Genomic DNA, 18,459 nt, shown 5'->3' on the forward strand with positions numbered 1-18,459 from the left:
TGTGGCAACCAATTATGTCGTTGATTGTGGGTGTTACTATTTCGTGAACATTTGGAACAGTCATATTAATAACATTATCTGCCAAGCTAATAGTACTTGCTTTCCTGAAAGGAAATCTACATATGAACTCTCCTAAGATCAAGACATTAGCTTATTTTGGCTTAATTCGACCTTTATTAGAAGTGATTTATTTATTTATTTTTTTAATTTATGCAGCAACAACATGGGATCCTTACACCGAATTAAACTTAGAATGCAGAATAATAGTAAACTTAGAATGCAGAATGAATTCTTAAGAAATGCCGGATCAAGCTTGAATGCTTGATTTTTGAAATGCTCATGATCAGGAAGAAAAGTCTGAAGCTCAATACTCAAAGTGACTCTATTCACGCTAAACTCTTTGTGTAAAGACTTGCGATTTCCAAAGATTCTCTAAAAGTTGTCCCAAGGCCAGACGACAGCTTTCGAACATTTTACGAGAATTTCCGAAGATTCCCCAAATTTTCCGCGTGTCCGGAGGTAACCGAAGATTGCCAAAGACTTCCAAAGAAAATCCCAAGATGCTTCGATCATACACTAAAAAGTTTAAGTGCAGTTAAAGGGACAAGCCAAGTGGCCCATCAGGCTGGAGTTTATCCCGGTATCTTTTGCATGAAGCGAGTAAGAGTATTTCTTCTCTCCCCTGGATGGGATGCTAGTCCATCGCTACCCACTACGTTTGCCGGTACCCATTTATACACCTGGTCGGAGAAAGGCACTGTGGGAGTGAAGTGTCTTGCCCAAGAACACAACACAATGTCGCCAGCAATGGCTCGAACCCGGACCGCTCGATCCGGGAACGACCGCACTAGCCATGAGGCCACCGCGGCTCCCACTAAAGGAACAAAAACGATTTCAATAATGATATCGAAATGATATCAAAAATGATATCAAAATTGATATCAAAAATGATATCAAAAATAATATCACACATATGTGAATAAAACTGATATCTTACATGTTGAATATCGCTTCTATTCTCAGCGGTCTTAGGTCAGCATATATAAGAGTTAGCAAATTAGCATTTTACCACTTCGAACTAAAATTGTAAAAGATACACACCTAGATATTTCTCTCTCCATCTCTTTGGAGCTATTTCCGTTTACATGTATTTAAAACAAGTTTCTTAAGCGTCGGTCAACCCAATCGCCAACGTCATTATTATATTTATATGCTCTTCTGCTCCTACTGCTGCTCCTCTTGCAGCGCCTGTGGTAGCTCCTGCTGCTCTTCTTGCCGTGGCTCCTGTTGCTCCTCCTGTTGCTCCTGTTGCGGCTCCTCGTGTCGCTGCCCCTTAATCCCGTCTAGCGCAGAAAACCTGGAGGTATTATTTTAATTTTTTTTTCTCCCTACTTTCTATAGCAGCAGGCGTGTCACGGCTCCCTACCTGTTGGCCTAGCAATTGTCGTTCTCTGTTTTTGTTTTGCTAGTTTTATGTTGCCCTCTGTTTGCCCTGTCGTTGTACATTTCGTTTTCATTAGCTCGAAAGCTATTTCCGCTCAAGCCTTTCGTTCCCTTATGCTGTTTGTATTTTGTTTTGGCGGGTCCACATGGTTTTCCGGCTTGGTTATGCGACGAGTTAGGATTCTATATGGCTTTTGGTTGTTTGCATATGCTGTTTTGTATTTGTTTGAGCGATTTACGTTGTGGTCATGAGTCTAATTGGCATTTTCGTTTTCCTCATGACCTTTCGCTATTTTGGATATGCTGTTTTGTATTTGCTTCTTTTTTTTTTATTATTATTATTTTTTGAATTTATTTTTATTGCAATACTACACTTTATGTACAATTTTACAAAGTTAAAGTTACTTACAAATTGCAATACCAATAAACATTGCCTACAACACTAACGATATAACAACCTTTTTAACAGGAATTAATTCTAAATAACAACGATATTACTAATAGGGAGAAAAAAAATAATACAACTAACAGATGCAATGCTACTACTGCTACTAATACACTGTTATAACAACTGACGAAAGTAAATACGAACGAAAAATACGGGGCCATGAAAAACTAAATTTATTCTCACCGGTCTTATCTCTGCGCATATTGACTTCAGGGCAATCGAACGCCGATAATTAAAGCGAGCAAAATGCACCGAGGCATAACAAAGGAAAGTAGGCACACCCAAAACTCAGAAACGAGGAAATCCTAAGAAGAAGAAAACCCGAAACTAAAGTCCAAGTTCCACACTAGAAGACGAAACATAATACACTTTTAAGTTTTATTACGAAATCGAAGCAGCCGGGCGTTTAAAGGGTTGAATGGCGGAGGGAAAGCCAGCGCGAGATTCTTAAGTGATTAAAATAGCTATATACCTTCGAAGATTTGACACTGAAACAGCAACCGTTGCAAGAGTGTCAGCCGGGGCTCTCGCCCTCAAGATATCAGCCAGCCTCATATAATAGGATACTGATGCAGAGTCTCCATCGAACGAGGGACATGCTATCCGCAAGAAAAGAGCCTGACAAAGTCGAGGGTCAACGCGCAATTAGTTCTAAAACTGTCTAACGTTTATCCCTTGTCGATATTTGCTTGTTTGAGAAAATCCAAGCCACTACCATGCGGAGAGGACACAGAACACCCTAGGTCTGAAAAGGCCAGCGAGTAAAACGTTTGCTAAAGCAAAACCATAAGACTGAACGCAGGAAGTCGCCGGAAGTGTGAGTATCATCAGGCGCCTTAAGCCGCCCATAGAGGAGTACCAAGATAATTAGCCCATGGGGTAAGACTCTGTGGCTTGGTTTGCGTACCCACCCATCCCCCCGTCCCGCCAACCCCCTACACGCACACACACACACACACACACACACACACACACACACACACACACACTGAGGATTGAACGTAGGTGGAACAATAAACTAACACGCATGAGGGGGAAGAGGTTGCAAAAGGGAGACAGAAAACCGTGAACGGAAGTAAGAGCGCCTCAAGGGAGGACAGTTTTATGCCCCAGTAATTTGAGAAGGAATAAAAGTCCATTATAAAATTGCTAACCCAGAGCGGGAAGGAAATGGTAGGAAAGAACGAGGCGGAGAGAATGGAGACCCATAGCGATTGAGAAAAAAGCGCCAAGACAAACACATACGTACATAAAACGACGGGTAGCGCTGCAATGTAAATTGAATGGAAAGATATGATGGAAATTCAACTCGTGAGGCCGCAAAGAAACAACAAAAGTCAAAATAATGAAACATAAAAAAGAATCAAGGGCAGCAAAAATTACATCCTTGAGAAACAGTCATATACAAAACAACAATAAGTCATGAGGAAAACTAAGATGTCGATTAGACTCATGACCAGAGCTGAAACCTTTTGGAACCGCTCAAATAAATATAAACAGCATCTGCAAGGCTTACAACAAGTCATGATGAAAACGAAAAGCTCACAGCGGAAACCTTTTGGGACCGCTGAAACAAATACAAAACTATTCAATCATTGCTTACTACTTGGAAGATTTTACAATTACTCTTGTAAGTGCAAAAATCTTCGACCATCCTCAATAGAATACCTTAATCAGGTTAGATGCAATTTAAAGATAGAAAACACGTTTCAATTATTACGGGAACATAAAACGCATTCCAACAAAAGTGGCACAAAATACTCCAGTCATTATAACTCCCTGATCTCTCTTCTGAACTTTAGTTTAAACCGGCAATTTAATTGAGTGATATTTGGTTTCTCCTTTTCATTTGAACAGCTTTGATTTCTATTTCTCATGGTTATCATGGCTAGCGGTATTGCTCGTGGGCGTGCGCTCACGACAGCGACGACTAGGGCTTTCCACAAGTTGCTCGGGATTTTCCAAAAAGTTGCCTGCAATTTCTCAAAACGTTGCTCATTAAAAGTCAAAAGTTGCTTTATGTAACGAAAGTTGCTCAAAAGTTGCTCTAAAAAATTGTTGCTCTCTTCCTTTATTTGGTCTGATGCAAAAGTACAACCAAAATTAAATTTCTAAGCATTTTTGTGCAATTTTGCGGCGTAACAAGGGTTACTAAATAGCTTTGCTCTTAATTAAAACCAAACTAGAAACTATCAGGCATACGATCGTGGTCCACGGCTTTATTCGTTGTTATTTTCAAGATTGTCTATAGGACAGGACTTTTACTACACAAAGATCTAGAAACACAGCTTTTCCTTCGAGTCGCCCACATCAGCAACATGTTTTCAACTCACGGGGTATCATCCTGGGTTCACTTGCAACGAAGGTCGCTCTACCGTAAAAACCATACAATTAGACCACCCGAGTTTAAGCACATGGTCTTCGAACACGGACGACGAAATCGCGCCAACGCAGCATTCTGATACAAGAATGAAATGGATCGGACTAAAAAATAAAGGACATTTTCTTGAGGATAAAGCATTCAGCTTTGTTCTAATATGTATTTTTTCCACAGTGGCCATTAACATGGCTAAAGAAATCATTAAGCGTTTCAGCCACTTCATTCTGGTCTCTGATAATTCTGTCATTTTCTTTGAGAACAATACTGCCGTTATTGTAGTCTATGAATCACGGTACACTAAAGTCACTAAAACTTTCTTTCATCTGCATGTTTTTCTTTGCAGAGTTTCTTGAAGTGTTTTAAACATCTTGAGAATGTTTAATTTCTTTTCCTCAGGGAATGTGCTCCCTCGGCGTCTTTCCATATAACCCTGTACGATGAAGAATTTCGTTTCGTGGCTAATCATCTTATTGATTCAGGCTTCATATGTTCTAAATGCGGAACGTCCATACCCAAACCTCACTACAGCTGCAGCGTCTGCAGGTTTTGCATGCCTGGTACCTATAGCAACCGTCCTTCTTGTTGGAAATGTCCCGCAGGTAACTGTGAAGAGTTTTCTGATATATTAACTGCGTTCTATGTCTGAAAATGGCGCCAAAAACATAAAATTTTAATATGACAAAAGCCTTATGCATGATGACGTCATACTACCTAATTTCACCCCCAAGCACCAGTTTGAGAGAACAAGCATGAAAACGTTTCTGAGACAAACTCTTTAAGCCGCAAAGATAAAAAGCATAACTCGGTAAAATAAGCATGAAGGAGTCGGAACTTTGAAAAAAATCATGTGAACCATCATACTTGGATGAGATGAACTTTAACCATGCGTCGTACCCACGCATATGAGGCCTACATTTATTTAACTTTCAAATCGCGAGCGTTGTACCTGTAAGATGGTGGTATTCATGTGTAACGTTCAATACTACTACGTTCAAAACTACTACTACTACGACGACGACAACAACAACGACGACGACGTGTAGAATTGTTATAATTACATTGTTTTATTTTTTTCAATTACCTATGTTATCTTTGTTGAGACAATAAAAATATAACATTATCATAATAATAATAATAATAATAATTAACAATATAATAATAATCAGTTTTATTCTTTAAATCCCAGTAACTTTTTCTTTACGTAATTTATCTCTTAAAACATTCTACTTACATTTCATAAGTTATTTTTCACTGCAAAAAAATGAATTTCTATAACCTCTTTGAAAAGATTATTTCAAATTTCTGATAAAATTAATTTCTGTACGGTAATAAATAATAATACTAAAATACTAAAATCTTGCTAGTTCCTTATCGATTTCAAAGGCCCCATTTATTCTAAATGTAAAGATTAATAATAACAATAGTAATAATAATAATAATAATAATAATAATAACAACAACAACAACAACATATGAAATGCTAGTCCTCAATCAAAATTTAAACAATAATCACCTCGTTTTCAGGAGGTTTTTATCAGGATGAAATGGGGCAACTTGACTGTAAGAATTGCAGCACGGGCTCTTACGTTCCAGAAACAGATCATCCTGGAAGAAGCGCAGCCGACTGTCGTGCATGTCCGTACGGTAAGTGACCATGCTGAATACATAGACTAATAACCAAGATATTCAAACAAGTTGTCACCAAAAGAATCGGTTAAAAAAATTTGAGGCTCAATGGTGATTTGAAGTCGTGCTGTCTGGGTTTTTCAAGTAGATGTGACAAATACGTATATCACTCAGCTATGAATCTACTAAGAGTTCCTTCTTGGACAAAAACTCGAGACAGTTTCCGCTTTCGCTAAATACTTGCTTTCTTTCTCTCATTAAGCAGTATCCGTCTAGGATAATTTTTTAGCGTACATGTTTTTTTTTAGCTAACATGTATTAGCCTTTTACTTCAACATTAAACTCCGTGGGGTATTGTTAGTCTTTTTAAATAAAGAATTTTTTTCCTCGAAATAGCAGGTATTCTCCTCTCTTGACAATTTTTTACCCACAATATAGGCCAATTTCGAGTTTTGTCTATTGCCACTGAAATTATCACTGAGGGGAATGGATCATAGCTCTAAGGAAATTGAACCGACAGAAGCACGACGCGACAGATGCGCCTTGCGAAAACGTCCGGAATTACATTCTTTGCGATTTCGATAAACTGGGCACGCTAACTTGAACAGAGAACTCATCAATTATGTCCCCATGTGAGGAAACGCAGTTTGTATCGCTATTAGTATAGGTAATCATTCGGTTTCGAGTTCAATTTGGAATTAATTTGCACGAGTGAGTTTTTCAAAAAGTTGAAATTGCACGACCCGCTTCGGCGAGTGTAATTTCAGCTTTTTGAAAAATTCACGAGTGCAAATTAACTCCAAATTGAACGAGAAAAACCGTATGATTACTTATTAATAATATAAACATGAAAAAATTCGCGCGGAGGAAGTGCCGGAAGATCTTTCTTGAAGCCATTATTTCTCATTTGAGAAACTTTCAGCACAAAATTTTCGTCATCATTTTACGTGATATCATTTTCTTAGAAAAGTTCCTATTGTCTTTCAGTCAATCATAATCCAGAATTTCGATGTGTAATTTGCACTGGTGTTACACTTTTTGCACTGATGTTACACTTTTTGCACTGGTGTTACACTTGAACTGCACTGCTCTTAGCTAATCAGAATCGAGTAATTTTTTCATGTGTATTATTACTAATGAAATTCTTACATATTTAAAAACAGGTACGCAATCTAATAAGACAGCTGGTTATCGCGCATGCAGTTGTCTTCATAATTTTTACCGCTTGGATCGTTTTGGGCCCTGCACGGCTTGTCCAGATTACGGCCTTACCTGTAAAAACGATACAGCAATATTGGCACCAAATTATTTCTGGAAGTGGAACAACAAGACGACGATGGACAATTACACGAAATTCGTTGAAAACATTCACACGTTTGGACCTGAATACAATAGCAATTGCTCGATATTTCATGGGCCATTTCCCAAGCCGCTGAAATGCCCCTATCCAGGGTCCTGCAACGGGGGAATTGGTTCAGCGTGTGAGGTCGGATACCAAGGTACCTTATGTGCAACTTGCTCTAACAATCACTACCTCCGATTTAACAGATGTCTGGAATGTCCAACCATGACTGCTACAATCATTTCATGTGTTGTAGTGATTGTGGTCTTTGCCATGCTCTTTGTGCTGATTCTCTGGGGAGACTCCAAACGCACAAGCAACGATGGCAGTCGCACTGTGGCAGATGTCATCATGTCCTGCTCCAAGATCGTGATTGGATTTTATCAAGTTGTTGTTGGCATTTTCACGGCATTGGCTGGGGTTTACTGGCCTGTAATTCTCATCTCCATGGAAAAATGGCTGAAGTTCGTTGAAGGAAACATTTTGCAGTTTGCACCACTGAGCTGCATTAATCCTTTCCTTCGACTGGACCCATTCACACAATTTACTTTGGCCATTGTTATTAACATCTTGGTCGTTTCTCTGATATTGCTCTATCTCTTCCTGAAAAAGCGACACATCAACAGGCTGGAGATTTCCATCTCCGAAAAACTGAAGAAAACCTCAGGCTTGAAGAAGTCGTGCTATCGAAATATTCTTTTATTTCTTCTTTTGTCATACCCAATCACAAGTAAGAAGATTATTGACATTCTGCCCTTGCCAGGAGTTTGCGTGAAGGTGTGCTTTAACGAAGATGGAGGTGAATGCATTTCTTTGTTGAAGGCTGATTACTCCATCCGTTGTTTTACCACTCGGCACGATATCTTCTGGCACATTGCAGCTGCCTTCGCCTTGTATCCTGCTGCCTTTCCGCTGTTGCTACTGTTTCCTATTTACAAGTACCGGAAGTGTGATCCTGACGAAGAAGAAATGGCTTTTGGCTTCAAAGTGTTTTTTGAAAATTATAAAGAGGGCTACTGGTTTTGGGAGATTGTGGAGATGTACCGAAAGCTTTTGCTAATCTCATGTATCCTTCTGTTTGAGTCCGACAGCCGTTCTCAAATTGGTTTTACCGTAATCGCAGCAAGTGTTTCTGGAATTACGTACACCATCTTTCGACCAATGAAAGGAAAATTTGAAGATCGACTACAAACGTTTGCGCTTTGGATAATCTTCTTTAATGTTTGTCTCGGTGCAATATATTCACAGCCTGACGTCAGCAGGAATAACGGAGAAAACAACTCTATGTTTATCAATGTAGTGTTTGTTGTTCTCAATGGTGCCGTGTTATTATGGTCCGTAGGTAAGTCTTCCCTCCAACACAAAAAAATTGAATAAAATCGGATGAAGTTTAAATAAGTAAATTGAATTTGATAAAATAGGGTATAAGGGCATCGTTGTTTAGCTAAGTACTATACTACTAGAAGGAGGGATGAGATAATGTGGTACAGGTGTATACAGTTATATTGCAAACCCTCTCTTACTCCTGTGGTTACGGCTTGATGCATGATTTCGGATTTAAAAAAAAAAACTTGTCCTTATTTTCGATAGCCGTTATTGGACGGAAAATAAGTTATAATCGGTAAAATTTCATCCGGTTAGTTATTTTTATTTATTTATTTATTTATTTACTTATCTATTTCTCTATTTATTTTTGATGCTCTGCTTTAAGTTTTCACGTACATTTCTAGAAAGCAAACAGCTTACGTAGTGCGAGTCAAGATATCGATTAACTATTGCAAAATCATCTAAAAAATGAAATTTGGCCCTCAAAAATAAATTGGCCGCAAATTTTCTCAGTATTGAGACTAGCCGATTTTTTGAGAACTGTGCCGGTTCTTTCCAAAGTTTGCCCCCTGCAGACCCCATGTATCCTTTTGTTTTGTTCTACAGTGGAACCCCAATAATCCTGTCAACAATGGGTTTCCGAAATCGGGCCGTGTGAACTTGGTGGCCGTATTATTGTGGCTCTTGAAATACGAAAATCAGTGACTGAACTTTTGCTCGCCCCAGAATTAGTTGGCCTTAATAACGAGGTGGCCGCATGAACCGGGTGGCCGCAAGCGCTAAGCCGCAGTTCCACTCTATCAGGGACAATCGTCTTATAACGTCTGCCATGAATTGAGGTACCAAATAAGGGGAAGCCTCAGCTGTGCAAAGGAGCATTAAAGGGAGGACTAATCGACCCTCTTCATTGAAAACGCGACACTCATTTTAATTCGTCTCATTTGTTTGTCTCATCAGCAAAGGGATTGCTTTATCTGAGAGAGAACTGGAGAGCACTATCTTCCTGTCCAGTGCGATGTTTTCACCTAATCTGTCGCAGATGTCTTGAAGGCCGTCACAAAAGAAACAGTTACCAGCCTATTTAAGAAACCAACAGACAAGGAACTCTGCTTTGAGGACTAGAGCTACAGTGTATGTGTAGAGGACTTGCCAGTGATGGCTATTTGGTGTAATTCTTCATAAAATTGAAATGCAGGCGTTTGTTTTGTTTTGTTGCTGTGTTTTATTGTCAGGCTAGCTAAACGTTGCACCTAAAATAGGTTTATTGTTAATTAACTGCGAAAGTATAGTATGCATGGTGAGGATTTAATCTTTCGCTGTTATTTTCGTGTTTTGGCTAAAAAACAATCAAAGCGTTTGTAGAGAACAATATTCATATTTTTCTACAATTTTTATACTGCTTTTCCATTTTTCGTGCAAAAGACAGGACAATTAAAAAGAAAAAAAACACATTGTGCAATATATAGTTGTGACATCGTTCTTAGCAACGGTTTGATTGACCGTATCCAGGGATGCCCATGAGGACATATCGTCTTTTTACCCCTGCACAATGTTTAAGGAGACAGGTGTCCTACCTTTTTGAAAGCGAGAGTTAGCTGAAACGTTTACCTCTCTACTCAGGGTGCTCGCTCAAAAGCTTCACTTTTTGTCACTTAAAACGTTTTACTTCAGGCAGTGCTTGTAGCCCTTTTCTTGGGTCATGTCCACACTACGCCGGAAAAATTTCAATACGTCCACACTACACAAGCAGCAATCACCGGTCATTTTGGATTTGTGTTTGTGGAAAACTCGGTCAGAGAACTCACGCCATTATCGTGACGCTATCGTTTTGGAAAAGCTCCGTTTTCAAAATGTTTTCCGTCCAAAAAAAACCGAAAAGCGGGTGTTTTCAAATTTCCTTGGTTTGTAGAGCGTTTTCGAAAAGCTCCGTTTTTGTGGCGGATGAATGTGGACAGTAGGCCTAACCTTAGCAAAAAAAAAAGCGTTTTCAAATCCCTCCGGCGTAGTGTGGTACACTGCCTCAGTTTTTGCATAAAGTAAGGGTGTGTTCGTTACGTTTATCTCATTGCGCATTAAATGCGGAGAGTTTAATCATTTAAACTACTGTGCTGGTGTAAACTGTAACCTTTATATAACAGTGTTATTTCAGCTGTTATATTTATGAAACCTGAGAGACAAGTAGATTTTCTATTCTTTAGTAAGTTGTGCTAATTTTAACATTCTGTCAATTGTAAAATCGTGCTAATTACAACATTTGGCTTATTATAACAGTGTGCTAATTATAACATAGTACTACACGTACCTCAAGGTCAACGTGAGAGATTTGTAGAGTGCAGGTCCAGAGTTACCTTGCTATTTTGTGCCATTCTGGTTTTCTTTCTAGGAGAGTGCGCTCGACGCCTTTTCTTTAATACACATAACTTGTATAATTTCATTAGCCGACTTTCAACTCCTGTTTATTGCTAAAAAGCTCATTTTTAAATCAACAACCGAAAATTTACGGACAGATATAACATAATGACAAAGTCCAGTATTTTCCTGTGCAATTTATGTATAGCAAGTAGAGAGCTTCTCTATAAAATACGATTTGTTAATATAGTCTGTGACAGCTAACGCCAGTTTCCGTGGACTCACAAGTTTTAAAATAGAACTAAGCTGAATATATTTGACATCAAACTTCATGCTTAACATTTTCACATTTACAAACAATTTTAAGGCTGATTTTTAAAAGCTAATTTGTAAAAGTATTGTTTTTGTTCAGTACGAATATTAGCGAAAATTTGCAATCGCGTGCTCGTTTATCGTAAACAAACTCTGTGCCACCGATTAGAATTCGCTGATGAATAAAAATAAACAGCATTTATCTTGCCGTTTCTTGGTTCATGTTTTCTCTTGCAGATCTTGGCCTCGGAGAACTTTTCCATCGATTCCAAACGATATTCGACCTTGGCTGGGTACAGACCGAACTATTTGTCGCAATTGGAACTAATCAACAAATGTAATCAAAAACGGCCAAGGAAATATCCTGTTGCCACAGTTAGCGTCCCAAAGTGAAGGTGATTCAAAGTCGTGTTCGTGAACAGAGAAAATAATTATCTCAGTTGAGGACACCCTCTATTAAGCGGACAGTTGCACAAGTCTCATTTGTCCCTGACATTAATTTTACTATGTATAAAAACAAGCTCTGTAAAAAACAAATATAAATCGCTGCATTTCTATGGCAAACCTAGATAACCGCGGACCAAAAAGAAAAAAACCATCCAACAGGTTTTGTGTTCAACGAACAACTTAACCTTCACTTTAAAAAAACTTTTAAAAACCTTTATTTGACGGACACTGCTAAAAGGATTTTTTGATTTTTTTTCTCCACGTAAATTAAAGTTTGCCGACAAAGTGTTGTCACAGAAATGCGGCGATTTATCATTAGATTTTGTGTTTACAGAACTTTTATTCTTGTTTGATTGTGTAAACCTTCACAATTGGGTGGGGATGTGTTGCCCGCTGAATATGATACTGACCATATTCAGTAACTGTGACAGAACGTCCACTCGAATTTTATGGTACAGTAACAAAATTTTGGTTCCTCTGCTGCTACTTTTGTGAAATAAGGTTCATTTAAACGTTTCTGCAATGGTTGTTACCATTTGTTTTGACGATTCTTTATTTTGCCTCTCTGAAATCTGCAAAGACTGCAGGAAACTCGCGCGCGAAATCCCGCCAGCTACGCAGGCTAGAAAGGCAAATATTGAGCAGCTAAAATTCAAGCAACTTCTCATCAATAATTTGATGGACCACCCTTTAATATATATAATTATGTTCAACGCGACGATAGCCAAACGTTTAAATCCGGCATAGTTTTTTTCACCAAAATCGTTCGCTCACATTTGACTTTGAAAACAAGATTACAATCTACAAATTGCAAATAGAGCCTGATACGGTAACTTACCTCGTATGACGGCACAAGCGAATCGTAGCGTGTTTGTGCCAAGCATAGGAAGCCTTTCCAAAGCGTTCCTTCTCAATATCTTGGAACCGAAAGTATCACGGCATGACATCACACAAAGAGTGCAACTTCTCATGTGCAACTGCAAAATCGCCAGAAAAAGGGGTGACTTCTCTATCTATTTTTCTTGCTTTCTTGCGGGAATCGTGGGAATCGTATTTGTTAGATATATAAGAAAAGAAGCAAACAAACTAACCAATGTTTGCTCTGTGGCGAAATTTGTGGTTAATTAATTTCTTTTAAGTTCTTCTTTCAGTTTCGACCACAAAAAAACTACCCCGGCATTGTTTACAAAGCTTGTGAGGCGCGATGTAGACCGGAAGTTTATGTTTCTGCTTTTGGGAAGTTTTCTTCCCCACCACTGAGTTGTGAAACTGTCATTTTACCATTTTCAACTTGACGATTTCAACGAAAAGTCGATAATACACGCCAAAGACAAGACTACTTCCAGTTCACGTCGGTCTCTGTCTGTGACAATGTTAAGCTCCCTGAGAGTGTTCATTGAATTGTGACAGGAAGGGCGAAACTTTGGCTCATCCCCGGTGTTAGCAAAGGGGAAAAAAAAAAAAAAAAAAAAAAACTGGTAAGAACGCTATCGAGAAGCGAATTTTCGTGATGTTTGCCATGCCGGCGGAAGCCAGCCATCTTTGCTTGTTAACCTCAATTCAGTTTCAAGCTACTCCTGGCTCGCTAAATGATCACGAAAAGGGAGACACTGGTGGCAATGTTGGACAAGACGACTATGAGGCGATATTGTTGGATAATTAAACAGTTTCTTAAATGCAACATGTGAGAATTCAAATATGTCATCAGATGAGGATGAACCAAGTGATGCAGATTGCATTTCAACTCAGTCGCACTTGCCATCTTCGAGTGTGAACAGCGAGACTCAGTTATTAATTCGTCCAAATGTATGGGACATCTTTGTTAGCATATCAAGTCATATCAAGTCTAAAGAATCTTCTACCCTCGATAGTATCCTATAAAACCACAATATGGCCCGTGTCAGTGTTCCACCAAATGGGAATTGTTTGTTCCTGTCTGTTGCACATGCAGTAATGAACAACATTATTCCAAATGTGTCAGTCAGTCATCTTGACTCACTTGGACTAATGGCTTACATTGACCGAAATGAAATGAGTGGCAAACTACGAGAGCCAATTGTACACGAGTGTATATCGACCTATAATAGTCCCGTGTTTGTTAGGGTATAATTACTTTTTAGTCTCAATTATAGTTCTTCTTGGTGGACAGCCAATAATCTGTCCAAGTAAATATTCGACTGGAGCTTCCACAATTAATCCACTCCTGAAGAAATTCTATAATTTGATCATTCTGTCGCATTTTGCAAAACAAAACAAAACAAAAAAAATCAAATCAAGATCAGATGCCGCGACAAAGCAGAAAGTGGTGAAACGTAGCAAGCATTCGTCAAAGTTAGGTGAACTTTAATAAATATTTAGTGAATTCACGGAGACGAGGTTGAGGTAACCATTCACTCTTTGCTCCCGACTGGGTTATAGGGCGAAAAAAAGAAACCGGCGAGCGGAGCTGACCAAGAGTGGTCTAGGGCGAGCTCACCGTTTCGCTCTCGCCGGGAGACTGCCACGAGCTAAGAATTGTTTTATTTGAATTTCCAGAAGTGAATATTAAGATCTTCAAAATGACAGAACAAAGATGGAAACATATACACAATTGTTTGTTTATTACAGTTTGTATACACATATGCGGCCGAAGTTTTAAGGTTACGATATACCTCTAGATGTGTCCCGCGGCCAAGCGATGTACCGCGTCTGCTTTGAACTTTAGATACCTAAACCCTATAGTCAATTAAAGATTAGAAAGCTGTCTATCAGACAAAACTAATAATTTTAAAATAAAATGAATTTTTGAATTTTCTAAGACTCTAAATGCGAGCGTCCGAATCACTTTTTGAAAGCTACAAGTCAAAGGGAAAGTCTTCGTTCGCCTTAAATTTGGACAGCAAGTACATGTATTTTAACATATAAAAAACATAAACGTGTTTGCGAATTTTTTTTGTTTCAAAATACTTTTTCTTCGAGAGAAATTTTTGTACGATCACGCCACCTTTGTTTAATCGAGCAGTATTTCGAAAATGTTCATTAAACTCCATGTTTTAATTCGCGGCATTTGGCTTCAAAGTTTCACGGCAACTTATTTTAAGCCTTAATATGTGTTCCAAGATCCGCCTCGTCTCTACCTTTCGAATCAAAATTCTCTGAGCTTACGAACTTTCTTTGCAAACTTCCCGAACCAACATACTAAACTAACAGAAAAAAAGTACTTGTTCAAAAAATGTCTCGTGGAGGCCAAACTTGTTACATAGAACGTTTTCACATGACGTCACGGCAGCCATATTGGTGTTCCAAAACAATCATGTGGGAATTGAACTCTTTTCTTATGTAAACACTTCCTTTTGTTTCAATAAATTTGCATGGCTCCTGACCACGTGAGTGAAAACGCTCTATTAGTCACATTCTATTCGAGTGATGTTCACTTGAAATTTGTTCAATTGTTCATTACATTTTTGTTCGGCACGCACACAAAAGACGAAAGACACTTCCGCAGAAACTGAGACACAAATGAAATTAGTGAAGGACAACACTTTTGATGGCCAGGAGAAAGTTTGACCGTTCGTATCTAACAGTCTCTGCCCGAGGAAAAATAACAAAACAAAAGTAACTGCCTGATTACTCTCAACACCCAACTGAAAACCGCTTCAATGAAGTGAACAACTCCAATGTTTTAAAAGCAACATTGCTCAGCAAAATAATCAGCTTCTTTTCAACAATTTTATTTCCAGACAAGCTCAAAGTTGTTAATGGTTCCAGCGTAATCATGATTACACTTGCAGACCACACTACACTAAATTAAGATGAATATAAAGTCTGTATTGGGAAACTAAGAGAGGACCACAATATTATTTAGTTGTTGCTCAAATTTCTTTTTCCAATTCATGACTATAAGCAAATGAAGAAAAACTCAACTTGTGCAACTTGTATGTAGAAACCCTTCCTCATTCCTACATTCATAATTTTCAGTTGCTGTTTTGATTTGCTCTTAATTACTACCCAAAAAGAATAGCAAATGCACTTTTCTACAATAATATTGAATCCTCATTGTGCTACTGTACCTTTGAGCAGCACCTCATTCATTACAGCTACTGAACAGAGAGCAAACTAGATAGAAATAATGGTACTCACCTCTGCATTGCACCATTAACCCTTAAATCAAAATAGTCATCATCTTCATCACTACTGTCAAGCTCATCATTGTCATGAGAATCGGTGTCACTGCATCTCAGCTGATCAATAACAGAGTGCATCCTACCAAAGAAAATAAAAATGGACATTAACATAGATCAAGTCACAATTTTCAGCAAAACAACATCAAAAACAACAATAGTTTATCGGTATCTCAAAGAAATATAAGTATTTTGGTATATAATGTATTTGACAGAAAATAGGTAACACGGAATCCGAAACAACTTTTAGAAACCAAACTGGTAATGTACCATCAAGCAAATCTGAATCATTCATATTTCAATGACAATGCACTTGGCAACCCCAAAATAGTTAGTGACTTGTACCATTGATTTTTTTTAGTATTTTTGCCAACAAGCAAGCAATGGTTTACTCTATGTGTGTCCAAATTATAGCAGTACCTGTTTGTGAAATGTTGATCTCCACTAAACACACCAAAGCTATCAGTACTACTTGTGGAGTTGTCAGAACCAACTGAGGCAGCATCATCACCATCATCACCATCACCACCATCATTTATGTCTCCGTCCTGTCGCAACACTGAAAAGGGATTTCCAACAACTGTGCCAAAGGAGATGTTTGCTCTCTGCAACTGAACACTCTGCATGGATGTGCATTCACTAGCAGAGGTCACACCTGTTACATCAACATTCCTAGGGACAAGACAAAATTTGTTATTGTGTACTATCATGAAAATATTGATGGAACTATTTTGGCTGCTCAGGACTACCCGCTGCGTCCTGCAAGAAAAATTTCACCGAAAGCAAAATAATAAATCCTTTTTTTTTTCTTTGTTTGGTCAAGATGGCTCGCTATTGGACTCATTCATTTTTTTGTGAGTTTATGGACCTTGACTTTGTATCGGTCCATACACACACACAAAAAAAGAACTTGGCCAATATCCAGCCATCTTGACGTTACACTTGGTCAATAACCCATACATATTTTACAGTAAACCAATAAGCTTATAAAAATAATGCTTCAAATTATTAGACTAGTCACTCTAGTCTTCTTTAGTCCATATTTTTACAACAACATTTACACAAAAAAAGCTTTAGCAAAATGACCTTAAATATAAAAAGAGATGGACTTACGAGTTTGAGAGGCTTGGAGAATCAAGAGGACTCTGCCGACGAGGCATCACGCGAACAGGGGTCGAACTTACAGGTGCAATAGAGCCTGAAAAAGACAGAGACACCAAGGCTTTTTTAACATGTTCTAATGTAATAAATCAAGTTATAAAAGAAAAAAAACGGGCTGCTAAGACAACTACAAGAAGAGAATAACGAAAACAAATTTCAACACTTTTTATGATCCGAGATAAAGGGAGACAAAGGTAACCGCCGGTGTGAAGACTTATTTCCACAAGTTGTGTATGCTTACCAAGATCGTATGAAGGTAACTCATCCCCACCGGGAGAAGGGTCTCCGTCAGCTCTAAAGCAAAATGCAAACACAAATTCGCATAAGTTACCACCTCAGTAGCAGCAATATAAGCTTAGGTTCCATCGCCCAAACAACAAGAACGTTTATTTTTATACGCGGTCGAAAGCTTATGTAAAGCAAGCTTACCTTCGATGTAGAAGATATTCTGCAAATTTGCTATCCGTGAACTTCCCCAGAATGTCTTTCCTCTCTCTCCAAAGATTGAATACGGACTGGCGAAGACGAATATACTTAGCGGAACCCGGTAAACGGGGCATTCCAATACACGCAGTTCTCTCCTTATCCGCCATTACTGATCTCAGTCACGCCACAGCTAGATGCTCACACAAAATGATCGAACTGAACGTCTTATTTAAAAACTTTATCCGAAATATCGATGAAAAGGAAGAACATAATAACAAAGAAACCTATTTACATTAATTACAGAAACTGAAATGGAAAAATAACCACGGATTGAAATGGATTTTGGAGTGATTCACTTCACAGACAATTTTCGACTGCACAAAATTCATTAGTGAAGGGAGAGGCGCGCAATGCATTAAGGGTGAAACTAGGCCTTTAAGACCTGAACATGCTTGTACATGCCATTCTCTCTGATAGCACCAAACTTGTTATACTCGGCATAAGTAGTATTCCCTTCAAAGTCTTTCAAGTCCACACGTAGCATGCTGTTATCATCTGAGGTCAGGTGGTAAATTTTGTCCAGTCCGAGCCAAGATTCACCATTCAGATCACCGAAACTAACTTTATTATCACACCATTTAAACGTAGAAATCCACTGAACCTGTCAGTCTCTTCTGGAACACTGTCCACCCTCTCCGGCTGTTGTTTGGTCACATCAAAGGCAGGCAAATTGTCAGGTTTGATGGTGTACACACCATCTTTCCTTTCACCGGATTTGTAGATTTCAGCGCAGTTCTTGAAAACTAAAGAAAGAATAAACGATCTAGTTTGAAAAGCATGCTGGTCTGTTCCTGGGAGGCTACACTCTTCTTTTTTGATAACGAATATATATTTCTCATGCCCATGGTTGATATTCATATTTTTCTACCGACCTATATAATAGTATAATATTCTCAGTTTCGTCAGCTTATTTCTGAAGATTTTGTTTCTAATTTCATCGTTTTCTTTCTGAAAGGAAGAGATGTTATAATTTTGAGTG

General features: G+C 38.5%; 2 protein-coding genes across 2 annotated transcripts in view; one reads left to right on the forward strand and one right to left on the reverse strand.

Annotated features, from left to right (window-relative positions):
• LOC145466269 (uncharacterized) overlaps positions 1-9,650 on the forward strand; it is a 48,909-nt gene extending 39,259 nt beyond the window's left edge. The window contains exons 21-24 of the mRNA XM_081449987.1: positions 4,668-4,870; positions 5,796-5,915; positions 7,061-8,581; positions 9,523-9,650. Coding sequence (XP_081306113.1) covers positions 4,668-4,870; positions 5,796-5,915; positions 7,061-8,581; positions 9,523-9,650 — 1,972 coding nt within the window. The remainder of the gene's footprint in view (positions 1-4,667; positions 4,871-5,795; positions 5,916-7,060; positions 8,582-9,522) is intronic.
• A 6,178-nt stretch (positions 9,651-15,828) lies between these two features.
• On the reverse strand, positions 15,829-17,867 carry LOC145465268 (uncharacterized). Its single transcript, XM_081449046.1, has 5 exons — positions 17,424-17,867; positions 17,236-17,288; positions 16,947-17,031; positions 16,363-16,505; positions 15,829-15,915 (listed from the first exon to the last, which is right to left on the reverse strand). Exons 1-5 carry the CDS (start codon positions 17,585-17,587, stop codon positions 15,890-15,892), a joined length of 471 nt encoding a protein of 156 aa, XP_081305172.1. The 5' UTR covers positions 17,588-17,867; the 3' UTR covers positions 15,829-15,889.
• Between the last annotated feature and the right edge of the window lie 592 nt (positions 17,868-18,459).

Source organism: Orbicella franksi, chromosome 13 (genome assembly GCF_964199315.1).
Source record: "Orbicella franksi chromosome 13, jaOrbFran1.1, whole genome shotgun sequence".
NCBI lineage: Eukaryota > Metazoa > Cnidaria > Anthozoa > Scleractinia > Merulinidae > Orbicella > Orbicella franksi.